General features: G+C 41.8%; 2 protein-coding genes across 3 annotated transcripts; one reads left to right on the plus strand and one right to left on the minus strand.

Annotated features, from left to right (window-relative positions):
• The first annotated feature begins 4,159 nt into the window (after positions 1-4,159).
• LOC126400148 (uncharacterized) lies at positions 4,160-13,824 on the plus strand. Of its 2 annotated transcripts, none has more exons than XM_050060669.1 (3): positions 4,160-4,289; positions 4,375-4,468; positions 5,851-13,824. In XM_050060669.1, exon 3 carries the CDS (start codon positions 5,984-5,986, stop codon positions 12,647-12,649), a length of 6,666 nt encoding a protein of 2,221 aa, XP_049916626.1. In that variant the 5' UTR covers positions 4,160-4,289; positions 4,375-4,468; positions 5,851-5,983; the 3' UTR covers positions 12,650-13,824. The 2 variants fall into 2 exon arrangements, with proteins under 2 accessions (XP_049916626.1, XP_049916627.1); XM_050060670.1 differs by having other exon boundaries at positions 4,191-4,289; positions 4,372-4,468.
• A 1,353-nt stretch (positions 13,825-15,177) lies between these two features.
• Positions 15,178-18,850, minus strand: LOC126400149 (bone morphogenetic protein 2-like). The gene is made up of 5 exons (XM_050060671.1): positions 18,538-18,850; positions 18,161-18,300; positions 17,848-17,964; positions 17,502-17,691; positions 15,178-15,618 (listed from the first exon to the last, which is right to left on the minus strand). The coding sequence occupies exons 1-5, from the start codon at positions 18,848-18,850 to the stop codon at positions 15,203-15,205; spliced, it is 1,176 nt and encodes a 391-aa protein (XP_049916628.1). The 3' UTR covers positions 15,178-15,202.
• Positions 18,851-20,949: the final 2,099 nt, after the last annotated feature.

Consider the following 20,949-nt stretch of genomic DNA (forward strand, 5'->3'; position numbering starts at 1 on the left):
GCGTTTATTTTGAAAGAGACTGTATGTAAATGGTAAATTTCCTGTGAAAACAGAAGTGTATCTTGAAAGAAGCCAATGCATATAACAGGCAAAACTTGACATGGCATCCCAGAATGTCAACAACCAACGCGACCAGGGTAGCTTGCACTTCGTATGTGGAGGTGGAAACTCCAGGTCAGAGTGAGAGTGTGTTGGCTGATAACATTAGCATGAATTAGCTAATAAATTTACCCTCATATTATGTCTATGGGACTCTTTTGTTGTAGTAAATTTTGAATTTTACAGATGGATTTCATGTACAAACAAATGTACTGATTGGCACAAAATGACATTATTAATGTATTTACCATCAGAAACACAAAACAACAGATCATAGTTATATCAGCAACCAGCCCACAGTCTGGAGGCATTTGCTGACTATATACAGCTAGTTTAGCCCAGGTGATGCTTTGCAGCACCCCTCTTGCATGTTCACAAGTTGCTAGCTCATTAGCTAAGAAGAAATGACACACAGTAAAACAACTTACTGGAAGGGAATATTTATCCTCTTTTGGTGGAGGTTAGCCACCTGGACCCAGCTTTAGCCTTGCACCAAGCTAACACATCCTGGATCAGTCTCTCACATGAATATCTTAAAAATCCATCTCCTGCATGGGAAGATAAGACAGCAAACAAACCGTTTGATATGTCTGAGTCACAGAGAATGATTCATAAATTACTTACTGAATATCAAATTGTAATTTCTAAATTATTGATAAATAATGAGAAAACTACAAGTATTTTTACAACCACCTTTCAAGTTTACAATTTTAAAGTTTACAAAAAGAAAGAATTAGGTCTGAATTTAACTTTAACATTATAGTGTGGGTGACCTTCTTGGCAAGGACCTAGGGAATAACTGTGGTTGGCACAAGAACTGGATCTAAGTTGGTCTTGGAGGGTTGGAGGCAAAATGAGAAAGATGAGAAAAGCAGCTCGCTCTCACCGAAAAACACGACCACATATGTTGACTGTGCGAGCAGCTTACTTGCATTTATCATAACTACTACAGCCATCTTGTGACCGTGGTAGTTGCAGGAGCAGAGGAGACGTGACGTGACATGACGTGACGTGACGTGACGTGACGTGACGTGACGTGACGTAACAAGCGATGTCAACATTGTCAACATTGTGTTGTAAAAATATCGAAGAGGGTCAAAGGTCAAACAAACCTGGGACTTTCACTGAAGAGACCGTAGTTAACCAAAATCAACGTTGACTTCTTTTAACACCAGCTTAGTATAGTATGCTAGTATGTGTAGCATGCCATGCTAATGGCATCTGTAATGTCTCGTATGTCACCTATGTCACATGACATATGTCATGTTATGTTAGTGACAAAAGTATTTATTTAATGCCAAACCATGATGTTTTTCCCAAACCTGACCATGCTGGTTTGGAGTGGAATTGTTTCATGATGTTCCAGACATTTTTAAAACTGCATTAGAACCATTACTGTTAGAACAGTTAGACTAGTAATATATGTCATTTTGGGGCTGGTCATTTAAGTCCTTTTGGGAGTCAGTAGAAATCATCTTTCGGGATAATTCAGATTTTTTTGAAGTGGAATTGTATGAGGTACTTATCCATAGTCTGTTACCTAAAATAGATTTCTGTCAGTACACCCCCAGTTTGGAAAAGTGGCTGATTATTAAAATAGAAACTAAGCAATGTACTGCTATGGATGGGGGTCAGCAGCAAAACACATCTTAGCTACCTAAAAAAACCTACCTAAAAAAAATCAAGATCAGTTTATGTGTATGCTATATTGAGTGTATTTCCAGTGCTTTACCTTTCCATCAGACAGCCTGTTCCAACAGTTAGGCTGTTAATGACTCTAGCACCACATCAGTGCTCGATCTAAAGCCACCAGACTCCATGGACAAAAACAATAATTTTGGCTTGCTGAAAACAGCAGCTGCTGGTCTACCGCTGTTCAGTTAGTTAGTTTGTGTTATGTTGCGACTTTGGTGAATCTGAATTGACCACTTTAAACACCAAAGTCACACAATAACACAAAAAAAGAAATAACTGAACAAGGCAGTGGTAGACCAACAATATTAAATTACTGTTTTTCTCCATGAAGTCTGACTTTGAAGAAAGAGCTATAAAGGCTTCTGATCCAGATCAGAAATCAACGTCTGACAGCAGGGGCGGACTAGGACTAAAAAACAGCCCTGGACTTTGACTCGGCCCAGCCCACAACAACCGGTGCGCATACGGTATGCGCTTCCTTCTTCTTCAATTTGATTGGCGGCCGGCCGGCTCATAGAAATCTATGGGCCGGCTGGCATCCAATTTAAAGGCTGCCACCTAGCGGACTGGACGTGGAACAGTAGATTATCAGGGAAAAAAAGGAAAAAAAACAAACAAACAAAAAAAACGGTGATGACTGCGTGGCGGCCGCCGGCCGTCCTGGAGTACCAGCCGTGGGACTTTTTTTTTTTTTTTAGGTGGCTAAAATACATTTTATTGCTGACCCCATCCACAGCAGTACATTGCTTAGCTAATGTGTCAGTGCTCTGCCTGCTTCTCCAAAGTTGGGGTGTGCCGACTGCCATCTACTGTAGGTAATACACTGACGATGAATGAGTACCTCATACAAGACCGCTTAAAAAAATCCAAACTATCCCTCTACGGCATGAGAGAGCATTGGATAAAAGGGCTTGAAGAGGAGGACTGGTGTGAGAGGGGAATGAGGGGGGAGGCCCATGCCTTATTCTGGACAAGACGGGAGTGCAGACAGTAAAAGGGAAATGCCATACAGTATCTCTGCTCACAACAAGATATTCCCACATTACTCAGCAACTACGTCTACCTCCCCAAAATAATGCAGGGACTTTACCCTGTCAAAAAAACCAACAACAAAACACCACCACACTATCTGCAAGTGCAAACATTATATGCTCTGGAAGACTAGTGAAATATGATATGTATACATGTTTATATATACATTGCATATCAAGGAGGAAGTTGTAAGTGACTTATTAATGCACTTTGATTGAGACATGGTGTAGGTTTACAGTACTTTTTCCATTCAACATATATGTGTCTAATGTATTGACCATTTTTGCAGAAAATAGCACGTGTTACTGCCTTAAGCTGGTCAACTAACATGTGCAGGGTGAGCATTTGACTGATTATCTTTAGTGTGGAAGGCGCAGTCTGCAGAGAGGCAGGCTGTTACCTTTTGAAATACAACACGACAGAAATAGACCGGCTTAAATATGGCACCTTGATGGAGCACAGCCATACACTGTTGATGCTGGGGCTGTGGAGTCATTAAGTTGTTGCTGGGACCAATGAGGGCTCAACAGAAATTGTGATTTCATGCTTTCAAAAGTCTTTTTTTTAGCCAGTACCCCATTGAAACAGATGGAACAGTTGATAGTGATTCTACAGGCAGTAGTAGGCTATGTATATTGTTCATAAAACCAAGTGTAACCACGCAGTATTTGTTACACTCCACTTTCCACATTTAGGCAATGCACAGGGTCAAAATTCACATGTGACCTCACCCACTGACTTCCTCTGACTCACAAAGGATCACAAGTCAACAAAATGTCTCCCTCCATTTCAGCTTCATCTCGCAGCAACAACAGCTGCATTGGTCCTAAAACTAGACTACCCAGTCACACACTTTCATGTCCATAACACGGACTTGTAAACAAAGTTTGAGCAACAAGAATTAGCCCAGCCCTGTCACAGTCATATTAGTCAGCAGACATCCAGCCACCTCCAGCTTCCAGTCTCCACTTCAGGGACTGTCATGCTAATTTGGAGTTCTGTGATGCAATGGGCTATATCAGAAAACTTGTTTCCCTGGGTGACAGAGGCAAAATGAGTCACAAGCTAATTATTGGCCAATGGTGAGTACACCCCACCTGTCTGTTTTGTGTCCACCGAGACTTAAAGTATTGACACCTCATCTTCATTGACATGAAGGCCCTGTCATCTCTTCAAAGGTGCCTAACGGTAAAGAGATGGTCCATGAGGGAGCCTATCAGCCCTCACTGCTAAGTTACAAAAATAACCAATGATAGTGTCCATTTCATCCTGCTGCCCTGCCTTGCCCTGCCACTCGACACCCACTGGTTGCTCCAGTGTGAGCTAGCTAGCTGCGTCCTGTGTTGCTGCTCAGTTTGGCCACACTGACTTGTGCGTCTATTTTGGTATCTTCTGAGCTCGCTGTCAGGACCCTAGCCACACCAGTGCATTTGAACATGGATCTGAGGGCTTGACTCACTTTGGTGAGTTTTCTTTTGTTTCTTCAACTTCAAGTGAAAGACCTATTACCGTGAATGACAACTGCTAACAAGAATTTATTGTCAGCAGGTGGCTCTGCACTGGAATCTACGTTGAGGATCTGTGTTTGATACCAAAGTCTAGACTGGACGGTTACAGTCGGCGTGGAAGACCCATCATGAAGGTGAGGGAGCAGAGTAAACATGTGAATGTTTGTATAGACATAAAAAAATGAGGGCCAGTAGACAGAATATAAGATATAAGAAATTTTACATTTGAGCAAGACATTAATATCCAAAAAGTCTCACAGCACAAGGGCTCCTGGATGTTATTGCTATAAAATCATTACACATAACAATTGTCTTATAATTTACACCAATATTAACACATCTTTGAGGAAACTTTAAAACTGTATTTCAATGGTTGCACCTATATACAGTATAGTTAACTGGGCAACCTCATTCCTTGGGTATAAATAAACGAGCATATGCTGGGAAAGTACCGAAGGCTGCTAACTGATCTCTGGTTATGAGAGCTGGTAGACTGTTGGCAACCAAAGTCTCCTGGAAAGCCAAAACATTCTGTAAGTCAAGCTCAAGATACAGTAAAGTCATTAATTTCTAGTAATGTTACCTGGCTTGTTAGGTTCCAATAATAATAATAATGATGATTTGTCTTATTGGCTGTTGTGAACTCACCCACCTCTCTTCAAATCATACTCATCTGTGAACATGAATCTCATGACAACTGAGATTGCTTTCAAACTACACACTTTTAATGTACAGATACAATCAAATACACAATTGGACCATTGAATGTCTGTGTTTATATTTGTCTCAAACTCATCTGCTTATAAGGAGAGTTATGGTTATGCAGATAGTTGAAGAGTTGAGTTATATGCCAATGGCTGTGCTCCCAGGTCAGGACATATAAATGGGTTAATGAGCTATTCTAAGACCTCACCCAGATAGCTAAAGTAAGCTACAGTAGAGCAGCTGCTGTTGAGGCGCTCTGTGACTGATGTGATGATTTATATGCATTTCCTCTGTGGTGTTAACCTGCAGGCATGAATTTTGTTCTGGAGCTTTCCAGAGAAATTGTCTAAATACCAACCTACTAAAAGTGAAAAAGATATGACTGAATTTGAAAGGGACCAATGTGAAGCGTGGGTACTTCCTTTGACATGCACACACCTGAACAATAGAAATGCTTATCTTCCCTAATAACATTCCTATAAATGGACAAGGAGCTGTTCACCCAGCTACCAACAGTATGCTTAGTGCTCACAGCTAAAGGCACCATACAGTGCTTAAAATAGCCAAGCGCATGGCATGAAGTGTTTGTCTGCTCCCTGCATAGTGACAGCATGGCTGAAGCTGGCACATGTCATGTACATAAAGGTCATCAGTGCCACTACGGAGTTCAAAACCTTTTATAGTAATTATCAAACAAAGTCTTTGTGTGTTTTTGAACTGCACAAATGCTGGAATGATAATGGCTGACAATGTGTGAGTGAGTAACTTTAAACTCTTAAACACTGACACTGATTTCACTGTCTCGTTTTAGGAAGTTTGCATATCCCACCACTTCCCTAATGACAACCTGAGCTGGACGAAAACCAAAACATCTACAGAGCTGCAGGAGCTGTAGAGGAGGCAAGTCAAGTGATGCACGAGACAGAAAGAAGGTTGTTGACATCATGAGCTGTGTGGAAAAGCGGCACATGAGCCACCGGGTGGGGAGCATGCTCCACCATCGCTTCCCCAATGGCTTCTCTGACTTGTTCATGGACGAGACCGATCGTGAGGTCAGCACTCTCACGGATCGGGCCTTCCGAAGTCTCTGCGTTGGAGATGACGCGGTTTATAATGACGAGTTCTTGTGTGGATACTCACCTTTCAGTTGCCACAAACCTTTGGCAGGGGAGCCTCTTAAAAAGACTCATCAGAAGGAATCTAAAAAGCAAGGGCAAAGCAAAAATGATAAAAACTATGCCCAGCCATGGACACAGCAGCAACAGAAGAATATATCAAACATGTCTTCTTTCCTCAAGGCATTAAGTGCCACCGAGAAAAGCTGTGAGGGGATGTTGATCAAAAATGGAGGTATGACGGACTCTAATGGGGAATCGTGGGATAAGTCTGCACTTCGCAGCATCCAAAGAGAGCTATCTGAATTCTCCTCGGATTATCACACTAATCTCACAGATGGACATTACAAGAACCACCATAAGCATCACTCTGGAAATGGTTCATCAAACAAAACAGGCAAAGATGCTGCCCTTCCCTCAGGGAAATCCTCAAAGAGCAAAAATGGGAAATCTACTGTCAAACTAAAGAAACTTAACATCAAAAACTTTTTCCTCCATAGTGAGTTTAGCCCTTTCCAATCATGGAGAGATTTTAACCAGTTCCCTTTTGGCCAAGAGGACACCTCTATTCTCCCCACAGATAACATCCCTAAATGGTATGACTTGCCTTTTTACAAGGAGCTGACAGAGGCACACAGAAAAGAGACTCTGCACACAGAGGAGCCACAGTCATGCCAGAAAGCAGCAGTTGAGCCCCCTCCTCCCACTGCTCCTAAACCCATCCCTCCCCCTCCTCCGCCTAAGGTCCTGCCAAAGCCCTCAGCTACTCCGGCTGAGAAGAGGTGCACATCAGACGGTGGGGATGGGAGTGCTGCCCCCTGGAGGCGCAACAGGTCCAGGGCAAAAAGTGTGATTCCAGTCAATCAGCCTGGGATACCCCCTCAGGAAAATAGTTCAAAAACAGCAGATGAAAGTCTTTGGTTGGTCAAAAAGGAAGCTAGATCGGTAGAGGTGAAAGCAATTGATGAAGTCAGCTCTTTGGCATCGACTCCCTTCAGCATCTGCCAGCTGATGACTCCCCTTATTCCCTCCAGACAACCAACAGATACATCAGAAATCCTCCAAACTGTCCTCTCGCCCTCTGCCCTCGATCTCCCACTGAGACCACACTCTGAGGCCAAAGGGACCCCTGAACCTCCAATCAAGCGGGACAGCTACAAATCACTCGCCTCCAGCATCCTCTTCAACCTCAAGGACAACAGGAAAAGGGTGAAAAGCCGCTACAGCCCTCCTAAATTCAAAACATTAGAAGTGCCTGAGAGTGGCACCCAATCTCCACAATCAGATCAACCAAAATATCCACAAGCTGGCTCTGAGGGCTATGCATCTGGGTTAAGTACTCCTGCCATTTCAAAAGATGAACAGACAGTTTGCAGTCCTGTTTTGGAAGCTATCAGCAGCCCAACTGTTGTTCTTACAAAGCAGGATACTGATGGACCTCTTTCAGATGATTATCTGTTATCAAATCTACTGCAAACCAAAAAGGAGGCTGCAGGTAGTCATGGTGAAGAGAATCCTATCACCTCCCTTATACTCTCAAAAAAGAGCAGGAGTCCCAAGGCTAAAAAGCAAAACTACCCTTCCCTGAATTTGTACAAGAAGGCCAGCCCTGTTGATAGTGATATGAAATATCTCCAAGTCCCTCTGAGCACCAATGCTCCTATACACATAGACCAACCAACTGAGGCAAATGAACTATCAGCACTCATGCTAAACAAACTCTCTCCAACAGCACTGCCAACAAACACAGGGCTTTCTCCAAATACTTTAAATGTCAGCAAAGACCGTTCACCCATAATTTCACCCTATGCCCTTGAGAAAGAGGGGTTGTCATCAAATCTATCAGTAGGGAAAAGAGCACCAAATGTACCAGACAAAGCAAAACGACCTGCAAAAGACATAAAAGAAAAAGACTTCAGCCCTAAGGAAAAAGATACCAGTGGCCAAACCATGAGTACAATGGATGTGATCAGAGCAGCAAAGGAAGCAATTAATGCAGCCAAAAACAAAGCTCTATCTGCAGCTCAGTCAGATAGCATCAGCAAGCCCTCAGTCACAGATGAACTAAGGGAGAAAGAAATAGATGAGACTGAATATTCAAAAGTGTTTGGCAGCAAGAAGGAGAGTTTGGTACAAGAAAATAACAATGTTTTATCTCCTAGTAGGATTGAGGCAACCCTGGATGGCAAAAAGAGTAATGTCAAGAAAGAGCCACCACCAGTTCCAAAGAGAAATTTTGCTAAAACTGATATTCAGCTCTCCCTTCTTGAAAAACAGCAAGCACGTACTATTGACAAGCTAGCTAATGGTGATTCAGGGGATGCTAAAGTGGAAATACCACCAGACGAAAATGAATCTATCCAGAAGCAGGGAAAACCTAAACATATGTTCTCAGCCAGACAGAACAAATACATAAAATATCAGAGGTACGCATTGACGGATGATGACCAAGGAGAGGAGTTTGAAGAAGGTGATCAGAAAGTGAATACAGGGATGGAGACGCATGAGGAGATTATGTCACCCAGAGAAATGAGAGATAGCGAGCATATAATTAATGATTTGCATGCTTTGAAAGAGCTGGAGAGAGTAAGGCTCGGCGATCGTTTTCTTGATAATGCGAGGAAAAAATTTGGTGTTACAAACATAGATGAGGAGACGAGGGCTAAAAATGATTTGATCTCAAGGGAGCTAAGGAATATTAAGAAGGGTATGCTGTCTATGAGAGGAAACACAATGGCTAAGAGAGACCTATTTGCACAAAAAGAGAAGGCTCAGAGCAAGCAGGAGACTTTCACAAAGACAGACACTAACGTGATATTAAACAAAGCACTTATAAATGACAATTATGACAGGGCTAAAATGGCACTTGAAGAGATCATCTCAGACAGGCAGAAGAGAAAGCATAAAATCACAGAGCAGGATGCAAATCCAATATTTGATAAGAATGCTGATGAAAGTTACGTAACAAGGGTAGAGCAACGTAAAAAAGCTATGAAAGATTCTATGACAGAGGACAAGGAAAAACAAAATGGCAACGCTCTTACACTAAAAGAAAAAGATTTAAAGGAGAGGTTAGGTGATTTAAGAGACCACAATCACATGAGACAGATTCTGTCGCAAACTGAACCTAGGCTTGGCGAAACTCACAGATCAGGTGGTAGGTTAGCGCTATCTGGCATGGAAAAAACTGATAATCCTAGCTATGAATCAGAAGAGGTGAATTTGAGAAATATAATGAGACAGATATCTGAAGAGAGCGGAGAGAGTCTGATGAACCAAAATGAAGGCAAAAAGGGAGATGTTCCACCTGTTCCTCCTAGGAGCAGAAAGGGAGGGAGTAGACGAGATGAAAGTGTTACCATGGACACAGATAGTTTAAAAGATGGAAAATATGAAAATGGTGAGGTCCGCTTAAAAGAAATGAGGAGTACAAGCTTAGGAAGACAAGAAGTAGATAGTGACCTATCCACAAGAGAATCTAGTCAAAATGAAACCAATCCTGTTAAAGAGAGGTGGGATATGGTAAACAATGCAATATCTATTACAGTGACAGATGGAGCATCATGTGAGTCCAGTTTACCTTCAGAATACCCACAGTCTGAAAATAGATTGTGTTTATCAACAGAGGCTAGAAGACATGAATATAAGGCAAATGACTTGCATGCAGATAGCCCCACAATGGAAGCAACATTTGAAAATATCAATGCCAGAGCACAGGAAACATGTAAAGTAAAGCGGAAAGCTCCTTTAAAACCAGACCATTTAAACACACCAGATGACAATGTAACTAACAATTCAGTAGCAGATGAACCTGACAAAATAAATAGAGCTAGCATGGAAATAAATTTGGATGCTGACGCTATTGGTGAAATGCCCAGAGCTATAATATCACCCTTACTACTGGTCAATGGCGTCAGCATCAATCAGAGCCCTCCTGATCAAGCCAGCTTGTCCTCAAAGTCATCCTACTTCTCTGTGGAGAGTGCCCTGCACAGAAATACAGAGACTGAGTCAAATGTTTACCACTCTTTGGAGAACTTGATTGGAGAGGTGGAGGATGTTGATGACCTGATCCGAAATCTTTCACGAAACACAAAACAGGATTCGGACAGGACAGAAGTAGAATATTATTCTTTAAGTGATCATGAAAGCGAGCCAGAGGTTGTAAAGTCTCCTCAAAAAGAGACAGAAGTACCATGCCAAAGCTTAACTCATGACGAACATAATCAGACACCAATGTCACCCTCTAACACTTTCTTACCACCTATGGGGATCCCTGCCTTATTTAAGGTCAAAGACAACACTTTCAGTAATAAGTTGAAGTTGAAGTCCGTACAACCATGGTCACCAAGAGGGAGTCTGAGTGGGTCAGAAAAAGGAGAGGAGGTACATCAAGTAAAGGAAAATCCAGAGCTCCCTCTGGCTAATGAACCCGCCATCAGAATTAGCACACCAATCCCAGATGAAATCTTCAAACCTACAGAGATTCCATCCAGTGCACCAAACCCAGATGACATCTTCAAACCTAAAGAGATTCCATTCAGCGCACCAATCCCAGATGAAATCTTCAAACCTAAAGAGATTCTGTCCAGCGCACCAATCCCAGATGAAATCTTCGCACCTAAAGAGATTCCATTCAGCGCACCAATCCCAGATGAAATCTTCAAACCTAAAGAGATTCCATTCAGCGCACCAATCCCAGATGAAATCTTCAAACCTAAAGAGATTCTGTCCAGCGCACCAATCCCAGATGAAATCTTCAAAACTAAAGAGATTCCATTCAGCGCACCAATCCCAGATGAAATCTTCAAACGTAAAGAGATTCCATTCAGCGCACCAATCCCAGATGAAATCTTCGCACCTAAAGAGAGTCCATTCAGCGCACCAATCCAAATTGAAATCTTCAAACCTAAAGAGATTCCATCAATCAGTTCACCTCCCCTGCTCCTGTCTCCTTCAAATCTACAAAATGAAAACCCAAAGAAACCACAAGCTGGAGGGTTCCTCACTGTCCCACAGGAGGATGACAGATTGTCTGGCATGAGTCTGTCATCTGAGGGAGTGGAGAGCCTAACAACCAGTACAGCTGACACAGCTGATGAAATGGGAACTAGTGCTGGAGTGTCAAAGGTTCCCAGTGAACGGTCTGGGTCCCCCTGCAGTGGCAATGACAGCCAAACAGGGCTGCCTAAACCACCAGTTGTCTTACCCAAATCTGAAAAGGCTGTTCTCAAAGCCATTAAGTTGGCAAATAGAAGGATGAAGAAGGAGGAGGCCCAGAAGTCCTCCCACAAGTCATCTCAAAGCAGCAGCAAACACAAAGGGGATAAACACAAGAGTGACAAGTCTGAGCACAAAAGCAGCAGCAGTAGAAGTAGCAAGAGCAGTGAGAGAAATCACAAAGAAAAGATTAAAGATGGCCATCATGACAGTGAAAGTCACCATGGCAAAAAGGGTGATGACCAGAGTGAGCAACAATCCAGTGAAAGAAGAGACCACAACAGTGGAAACCAGCACCACGACAGAACCAATGTGCGCCACAAGACTCGGAGAGAGAGCCATGGTTCTGTGGAAAACAATAACCAGAGCAATGAAGCACTACCAAGTGTTACAGAAAGGCAAGGACGCACCAGCAACAGACACATTCGAGATAAGCCAGAGCAAAGGCACTACAGTAGCGATAGGGTCATCAGTAATGTACCGGTGTACAAAGCTCAGCTCATCGAGAGACCCATGTCGGACAAGCCATTCCACCGATCACAAAGCATTGATAGGTACCTAGGAGATAAAGTGGAGCGCAGGCTCAGTGCAGATACATCAGTCAATGAAAAGCTTGATCCAAGGACTCAGCGCATTGAAAAATCCATCATGGACGAGCTTCAGCAGAGAGGCAGAGCTAGAGACAAGGCGAACAGAGACAACCCATTCAGAAGGAGTCACAGTATCGATGCATACCCTAATCCTAACCCTAACCCTACCCCCAACCCTACCACCCTCTCCCGCCAGTCAAGCCACAACAGCCACACTAGCCAGCTTTCACGCCAGTCTAGCATCGAACACACCATTGTTACGCAGTCCTTTCCTATGACCCAACGTAAGCTCCTCCAGGATCCAGACTCTGGGCAGTACTTCTTTGTAGATATGCCTGTACAAGTCAAGACAAAAACCTTCTTTGATCCTGAAACAGGAAGCTATGTGCAGCTGCCAGTTCAGCCGCCAGAGGGCGCTGTTCCTCAAGCATCCCCCTTGGAAGTTTTGACCCCACCCCTGGTTGTTTACCACAGCTTTGTCCCGGTGCCTCTCTCTCCAATGGCTCAGAAAGCTACCATTCAAGCCCCTCATATGGAGCCAGAGGGGTTTGGGCAGAGAAACGCTGAAAGGTTGAGGCAAATGCACTGTCAGGAGGGGCATCCATATTTAGAGCCCATCTACGGTCAACATGACCACGTGTTAGGGGAGTTTGTAGGAACTGAGGAGCTGGACTGTCCAAGCTGATAGGCCATGAGGTTTGAAAGGAATAATCCATCCTCCGTTTACACTGTTTTGCCAATACCCAGTAGAATGGTGGAGGGTATACGCAGTTATACGGGGTATATCCATCTCTTTTTCTGGCCCATAACAGTGTACCCACCTGTGGAGAGTATATGCATGTAAACTGGATATACCCACCTCTTTTTCTGGCAGTTTACAGTATCAGCACCTATCAGCAGAAAGTCATTAGAGTTTATGGGAGGGTATACCCACTTCCTCTTTGGTAACCAATCTACCGAGTAGTACACCCACCTCATCAGCTTCCACTACCCCACTGCCAATACCTGTTTAATTTTGAAAAGTGTTGAAGTGTTTCAGGGTGGATTTTTCTTTCAAGGTTAAGCGTCTGATCCTTGTATTGCTTTACTTGCCTTGACTTACATGAGACACAAAAGCTGCGCAGGCTTTGTGAAGCTACTGAGGCCTCGACTGGTTTTGTAAAGAGAAACGGGTTTGACTCAAGTGTAAACTGACAGGAGATATTGAAGTTGTGAATTTCTGATTATTGTTGAATGCTGTTGTTTGAATGTGAGTTGAACAATTTGTGTAAGATAATGTGCAATTGTTGAGAAAGATAAGGGACATGGGTGATCCATGTACATAATGTATTTAAGTTTAAACAGAGAGGGTAAGCTTGAATGTAAATGTGGAATATTTATTGTAAATGCTGAGAGTTTATTATACACAGTTACAGTGGTATTGGGGTCTCCACTGCTTTTCAGGTATTGTGGCTTTTTGTTTTATTACCTGCAAAGTTTGTTGCCTTGAAATTTCTTTTTTGCCGGACAGTTTGCAGTCACTTAACTTATCATTAGAGATACTTGAAACAAAATTCACTCAAAATATTGTTTTTTATTTGTATGTTACTGATTTGAACTGATAATGTTAACACAACTACAAAATTAACACATTGCATGCTAAAGTTGAAGTTGCAGTTACACCTGTTGAATCTGTTTGATACAAATCAAATTTCATTTATACTGTCTAAAAGCTTGAACTGGCGTTGTTGCAATGAATGTTTTTTAATACGCAGAGGACACGAAGGAGAATTGGTTTCGCACGTTTGTTGCATTGGCATTTTTCTAAACTAGAATAAAGCAGGGCTGTATTGTGTCTGTGATCCATTCCAATAAAAAACAACTGTTGCTACAGACTTTTATTGTGCTGATGTTATTCATGCCACTGCACTGACATTCTTCATTTGTAGCATAGGTTCAGAGTGCTGATTAATTTATAATTCAATTACAGATAAAAGTGCCATTATTTTTTATTTAATGCTGTTAGCAAGCAATGAAACCCATATGTTCACAAATGTTTTTGACAACTGGGCAAATAACTCCTCCTTGATTTAAAATTTCTAATTTGAAACAGGTTCAAAGCGGTTCTGTAATTGCTTATGCTTAAGATTTTATGTACTTTGAGTCCATTTTTCAAAATACAATCACCATCTGATCCAGATACCTGAACATCAAAGTAGTAGAGAAATTTATTTTGATGAAATTAAAGACATTTCCACCATAAATGGATGCAGAAAAGGCAAAACTTGGTGCATAAAAATTCACAGAATGCAGGAAATTAAGTGTTAAATGCCTAAAATTTCTTGGGGGAGGACCCCACACTCCCAGTTTCAGCAGAATTACAGTAAAGGAGTAGGTTTGTATCTTCCAACATAGCTCTATCTCGCCATCTGCTGGTCAGTTACTGTAACAACAGAAGTGAACTTTGTAAGAAAGTGAATGATAGCCTGTGTATTGCTTTGATTTAATAATGTGCCCAACTATAAAACAAATTAAGAGGAAATGCAGAGCCTGTTTGGACGATTCTTTCCATCTGGAAATGACTAAATATTACTGATCCAAAACTACGAACAAAAACTAAGTAAAAGTATACTATGCAGGATTACAGGCTACTGTTTGTAAACACATACGCCAGTGAAAATACAGGTGAGAATCAACCCCAGATTCACTCTCATTCAGCATTTTGCCTCACTATATTGGAAGTTTTTTGGTGCTGTGTCTCTTGGATGCCTGCTGCTTACAGTCTGGCACCTGGTCGCTACCTTTTTATGAAACCTCACCTCACCTGAGGCTGTGGGGGTACACGCACATAAACGTCCTGAACAAAGAAAATAAGAAAACAATAAGAAAATCCAGGCAGAAGCCAGAGTCTCTGCAGATAAACAAAAAAAAGTGTTTTTTAAGAGGGTTTACTTAGTATGAGTCTTGCATTGTTTTTTAGGAAAGTCCTGCATGGTTTATCCTTAAAGAGTTTTAAACTCTGGCATTAGTCTATTGTTAATCCATTTGGGCATCATCTTACAAGAAGTTTTGGAATCCCAGGACTAAACTAGACAAATGATCACTGATAAAAGCTAAGGAATAGTCGTTTTATTTCTCAAAATAATACAATATTTAAACATATGCATGAAAATAAAGTGTTTTGATGAACTTCAGCAAACCATCATCTCCCAATCTCTCATTGTCCCAGTGTTAAAGAACACAGGAGATGCATACCCAGTCAGTGACAGCCACAGCTCAACGCCACCATGTCGTCATACTGCTTCAACACCACATTCTCCTCATCATCAAAATATAACAAGCTGATGGATTGGAGTCTGTCTGGAACACAGCAGGGTGCTCCCACTTCATCACCAGAGAGCTTGAGCGCGTGCATGATGGAGCGCACTGTGGCATGGTTGGTCGCCCTGAGACTTCCCCCCAGTGGGAACGGGCAGGAGCCTTTGCAGTGGTAGGCGTTGTATCCCCGGGGAGAGATGATCCAGCCGGACCAGCCGATCTCCTCAAAGTCGACAAAGAGGGGAACCCGCTGGCAGGACTGGGAGCGGCTGTGGGGCAGGAAACCTGGAGATGCACGTCGTCTCCTGCTGTGATGGTCGTGGAGCTCGGCGGCTGCTGCTGCAGGCTGGGCTTGTCCTATGGAAAGAGGAAGGTGATCACATTGGGTGAGAATAGCAACATAAACAAAAGAAACTACATTTTTAGCATCTGTAATATGCCAAACTCTAGTACTAATGATACTTTGGGAAGTACTGGGCATGTGACTCGATAGATGAGACTTGGATGTTTCAACACGGTCCCCAATCAATCAACACATCAATATGTTTGCCATGTTCAGTTTTCTTCATGTATGAAAGGTAACAGCATGACTAATCTTTATACAATGGGTCATTTTGTGGGTGAAGTATTAGCTGTCGGTGAAGCTCCAGTCTACGTCAGAGGGCTTCCCTTTTAGACGATCTGTAGTCAGCACATTGTCAGTGTAAACATTTGAGGACATTCCACACCCAGCAGCTGTCTCATATACGTTCACATGCCAGATGTCACACACAAGCACACATACAGTACACGTGTACAGAGGAACACAATCACATACATCACAGGAAGACACACGGCCAATATATGAGTCATTTAGCTTGCTGCTCACCCACAAAATGACCATCTGTAAATGATCTAGTCGCACGGTGTTACCTTGAATTTGTGAAGAAAACTCTGTGCCTCCACAGAGGCTGGGGACCACATTTACAGAAGCAAACTACCTCAAAGTAACTGTTCACAAACTCTCACACAACTTGTGCCGTATAATTCAAGTAAATATGTTTGATATAGTTTTGCCGAAACATGGTCCTCAATCAACCAACAAATCAATTTGTTTGCTGTTATCTGTTGGTGGTATACGTGAAAAGCAAAGTTTTCTTCATGAATTGAAGGTAGCATGTCACGATTGATTCATATACAAATGGTCTGTCTGTGGGTGGTTTCTACCAGTTCTGGATTAGGGTGGTTTGTTGTACACAAATGCATCTGCACATTGTTTGCATTGTGCACTGAGATTTGCTACAAATTGTAAAGCCCTAACTCATCACTGTGCGCTTTATTCCAGGGCCAGTTGGCCTTCTTTGACCTTTCGTAGGCTCAGTCACTGGTATAGTCTCAAGGTTTAGTTTTGTTGTCTGTTCCTAGTGTACGGGCTAAACTGGGAAAGAAAGCTTTTATGCTCCTCTCGCTTGGAATAGCCTTCAAAAAGATTTGAAACTACATGAATTGGTCTCTCTGCCTGATTTTAAAGCTCTCATAAGTACAAGGATGACTGAGTTGGTTGGTTCTTGTCATTGTGCGTAGCTGCTGTAGTATTCCTACATGTGTATCTATTATGTTTTTATTGTGTGGTTGTTTGGCTGTAACTTTTTTTTTTCTTGGTCAGGTCAGATCCCCCTTGTAAAAGAGATTGCTGATCTCAATAGGACATACCTGGTTAAATATGGGTTAAATAAATAAATAAAATTTTAAGTTAAGGCTTGAAAAGTACAGAAGATTAGTCCCCATGTCTGTGTGCTGAGTTTATTTACAGCAGGAGACTAATGGTTGCTTCAGAATTACTTCAGCATTGTTGTGGCGCTAGCTAGCTAACAGGAGCTAACTGGCTAAATTTGGTGGCAGCTGTTGAGCTTGTTTTCTTAGGGGTGGTAAGGGGACATGTGATTAGCTGAAAGGTGAGAGGTTGATGACAACATTAATGAAAAGTGACATTATGGAATAAAAGTTGGCATATAATGTGTTACTGGGGAAACCACCATTATGAATATCAAATTTAAAATAAAATTCAGCTAATTTGAAACTGATTTTAAACATATCTCACAGATTTTTGGTTTATTCTATATTTTATCTGAATGACTATTTAATGTAGTTTTTATTAATTTACTGTGGATCATTATGGGGTTCCATAAGTATTGACTTTGCTACTGAACTGCAAAGTGAATTACCCTCTCACACCCACAATCTCAAACCCTTCACCTTACCTAGGTACGACTGGTTTGATGCTCCTGTCCTCCCGTCGTCTGAGAATATGACCAAGTAGGAGTTTGTATTTGTCAGCTCTCCATTCTGCTTGGACGAGGACACCAGTGACTCCATCCAGTTACCAGAGGGAAGTGTGGTCACCACAAGGATGCCATTATTCTCCTGGCTGTTGCGGATCCACTTGGACACCTGACATTCAGAGCACGATTGAACGGGTTAAACACATTGGAAAGACCTCATAAACAGTTATTTAGTGTGAATAAATTTGACAATATATTTACAATATTTTTATTAAATCTCTTTTAAAAATACAACAAATTAAACCCAAAATAGAGAGGGTGTTACCGTTTGAGTGACATTGAAGACTTCCCATCCCTGTGTGTAGAGGGGCACCAGTCTGGAGGTGATGAGGTTTCCTCTCCATGGCTTCACTCGGCTGTCCAGCACCTCATACAGATCCACCTGGACAGTCACAAAGCTGTTAGTTCACTAAATAAAGTTCTATCTATCTATCTATCTATCTATCTATCTATCTATCTATCTATCTATCTCTCTCTAGCACCAAAATATTATTATAACTCATTGCTGATGTTCACTTACTCGAAATTCAAATATCAGGATGAAACAGATTAAAAATCATCACCACAAGGTATTTTACCTTATAGAAATGAGGCCCAAATGATTTTCCGAGGTAAAACTTCTGTTTCTTTCTGAACCAGCGGAACTCCGCCTTTATCATTCTCTCCTCTCTGCCGAAAGACGACAGGTTGAAGAAGTGAAACCTCTCTCCAGCATGACCTGCAGGCGGAAAAACACCAAACATACCTTTAATGAAACACTTAATTAGTGTTTTTATGAATACATGTATCAAAGTGTTTAAAATAGGCTGTTCAACGGGGTTATTAGCCGCGCGTAATGGTGCGCAATTGCGCGTTTGGATAACAATTACGCACTGTAATCCGTGACACTGAATGCTGCTGTATGGCTTAATTTTTTTCAAAAGTACATTTTTGGGTACATGTCAGTGTTACTCACCTTTATCCTCGAAACTCCGCACTATGTTTCCCTCCAAAATCTCCTTCTGGCTCTTCGGGCGTCCATCAGAGACTGTCACCGCGTTAAACAGATCCAACATAAACTGAGGAGCCTTCTTGTGCGGAGCCACCGCTGGACCCCGAGGTAAATCCTTCAGATGGAACAACGCGTCCAGCTTCTCACTCGCCGTGCTCGTCGCATCCAACCCGTCCTGCCGCCCTGAGGTCCCTCTGTCCAGCGGGATGGCCAGCAGCGTGACGCATCTCAGCTGGACAGCGAGGACGAGCCAGAGGCGCAGAGCTCCTGTTGTCATATTTAGTGAGAGTGGACTGAGCTGTGGAGCTGTGGGACGGTGGGTGATAAGGGCCACCCCGCTGCCTTTGATAACAGGCTGTCCCTGTATTCAGCTAACACCAGGAGATGATTGGGCCGTGATTGATGGTGATGATGGTGGAAACACACAAAGGAAAGGTGAAAATGACCCGAGAGTCAGCTATAAAGATAAAAAAATAAATAAATAAATAAATGGCTAATGCTGCTTCATTTGTAGCTCCAGTTTACAGTAGGTCAGAGGCCATTTGTCTAATTTCACCCGTTCAACCAAATATTATCAGGAAGCAGAGACATGTTTTAAGTCACTGAAGTCAAAAGATAACTTTATAAAGTCATAAATCCTTCTGATACAGTGGCGGATCTTCCTAAAGGGAGTCCTCCAGGATGACACCCAAAGGTGGGCTTCATTTTCTTTTTACATTCAAACAACAAACAAACAAACAAAAATAAAATATAAGGGAAATGAGTAAGAGAAACTGAAAAGACAACCAGGGTGCAGTACGGAAACAAGAAGAAGAAGAAATTTGCACATACCATATTCTCTTGTTTATTTATCTTTTTATTGTTTGTTAGCCAAGTAGTTTATTTTTGTTGACTTCTCATTCACTCTTTTTCTTGTCACTAATAAATACAATAAATAAAAAAGATTATAAAAACAACAACAAAAATAAATGATAACAATTTTAATTAATTATATAATTATTAAATAATAACAATATTTATTATCACTACAATTTTAATTATTATACTTGTGTTGTATCATATACAGTTTTTTTCAATCTTAATTATCAATAATATTATTATATGATTATTAAATACCAATAATAATGATTATTATTATTGGTGTTATAAAAAAACTTATTATTATTATTATTATAGGGGGGGTTCACTAGGGTACCAAGAGGTCTGGCACTGCTGATAGGAGTCACCATGGAAACTACTGGTCTACAAAATAGTATCAATAGGGATGCATTATTGAATAAATAAAAAACAAATAGTGAATAAAAACAACAGTCAACATGTTTGATGATATTTACAAATATGTGGCAATATTATGATGAAATAAATTAATTCAACATTAAATATGAAGGACTAAACTACGGAGAGGGATCTTTTTTTCTCTCCACACTGCTGCATTACAGTTGTTTTATAAATGGGCCCAATTAGCGGGCCAACCAAATAAAGTTATCCCATAATGATGTTTTGTCGCCGGTGCTGCACGTCATGTGTTTCTCGGCCCCAGTCGCCTGTTATCAGTATGAGGCCAGTTGCAAGAGAGCAAACGAACAAGAGGAGCCGTGACGCAAATGAAGCGCGTTTTCAAAAGCTGCTTGTTAATGCGCACATTCCCACAAAACACGCAGCCGGTCATCGTGTCCGTTTGGACAGTGACTCAGAGCTGACACCGAAATCGCAATGACACGTTTATTCCTCCGTTAAGATGAATCCGAGATGATCTCCCATCAATCAGGGCGAACAAAAGGGATCAAATTCCCAAGACCATCATGCTGATCAACACCCGGACTCTCTCCCCAATTGTTAATCAAACTAGTGGCGATCACACAGGAATGATGATCCCCTCATTTAGGGGCCATTACTCATGTTTAAGGCCCCCACAGTGAATTGGCCTTTTTTTGATCTCTCTTGTGTCACTTAGCAGCCACACTGACAGATAAGCCACAGGATAGATTATGGCTATAAACACTGTAAACAACAAGATACCAGCATCACATGATGATTGGATTTGCTAAAACAGCATTTTGTCTTTATTTAATGCTTCATAATGTCCTTTTTATTATTAAAAACACTTTTCAAGGAACGTATATGCTAATGACGAAGTTAAGGGTAAATATCAGGAAGATGTGTGTTTGGGGTGGAAATGAGATACTGAGGACGCCATTACTTAAAGGTGCAGGGGAGAGAAACACAGCTGAACGACTAACATGTTGGCAGTGTGTCTTCCTGTGTACTGTATGTGTGTTTGTGTGTGACATCTGCCACGTGAACGTATATGAGACAGCTGCTGGGTGTGGGATGTCCTCAAATGTTTACACTGACAATGTGCTGATCACAGATAGA

Source organism: Epinephelus moara, chromosome 13 (assembly GCF_006386435.1).
Source record: "Epinephelus moara isolate mb chromosome 13, YSFRI_EMoa_1.0, whole genome shotgun sequence".
In the NCBI taxonomy this organism is placed as follows: Eukaryota; Metazoa; Chordata; class Actinopteri; order Perciformes; family Serranidae; genus Epinephelus; species Epinephelus moara.

Excerpts from the sequence above, each read along its gene's own strand:
- LOC126400148 (XM_050060669.1), top strand. The coding sequence starts at position 5,984 with ATGAGCTGTGTGGAAAAGCGGCACATGAGCCACCGGGTGGGGAGCATG.
- LOC126400149 (XM_050060671.1), bottom strand. The coding sequence starts at position 18,850 with ATGACAACAGGAGCTCTGCGCCTCTGGCTCGTCCTCGCTGTCCAGCTG. Across the intron at positions 18,301-18,537 it reads GCGGAGTTTCGAGGATAAAG|GTCATGCTGGAGAGAGGTTT; the intron begins GTGAGTAACACT and ends TTCCGCCTGCAG. Across the intron at positions 17,692-17,847 it reads TCTTCAATGTCACTCAAACG|GTGTCCAAGTGGATCCGCAA; the intron begins GTAACACCCTCT and ends TCTGAATGTCAG.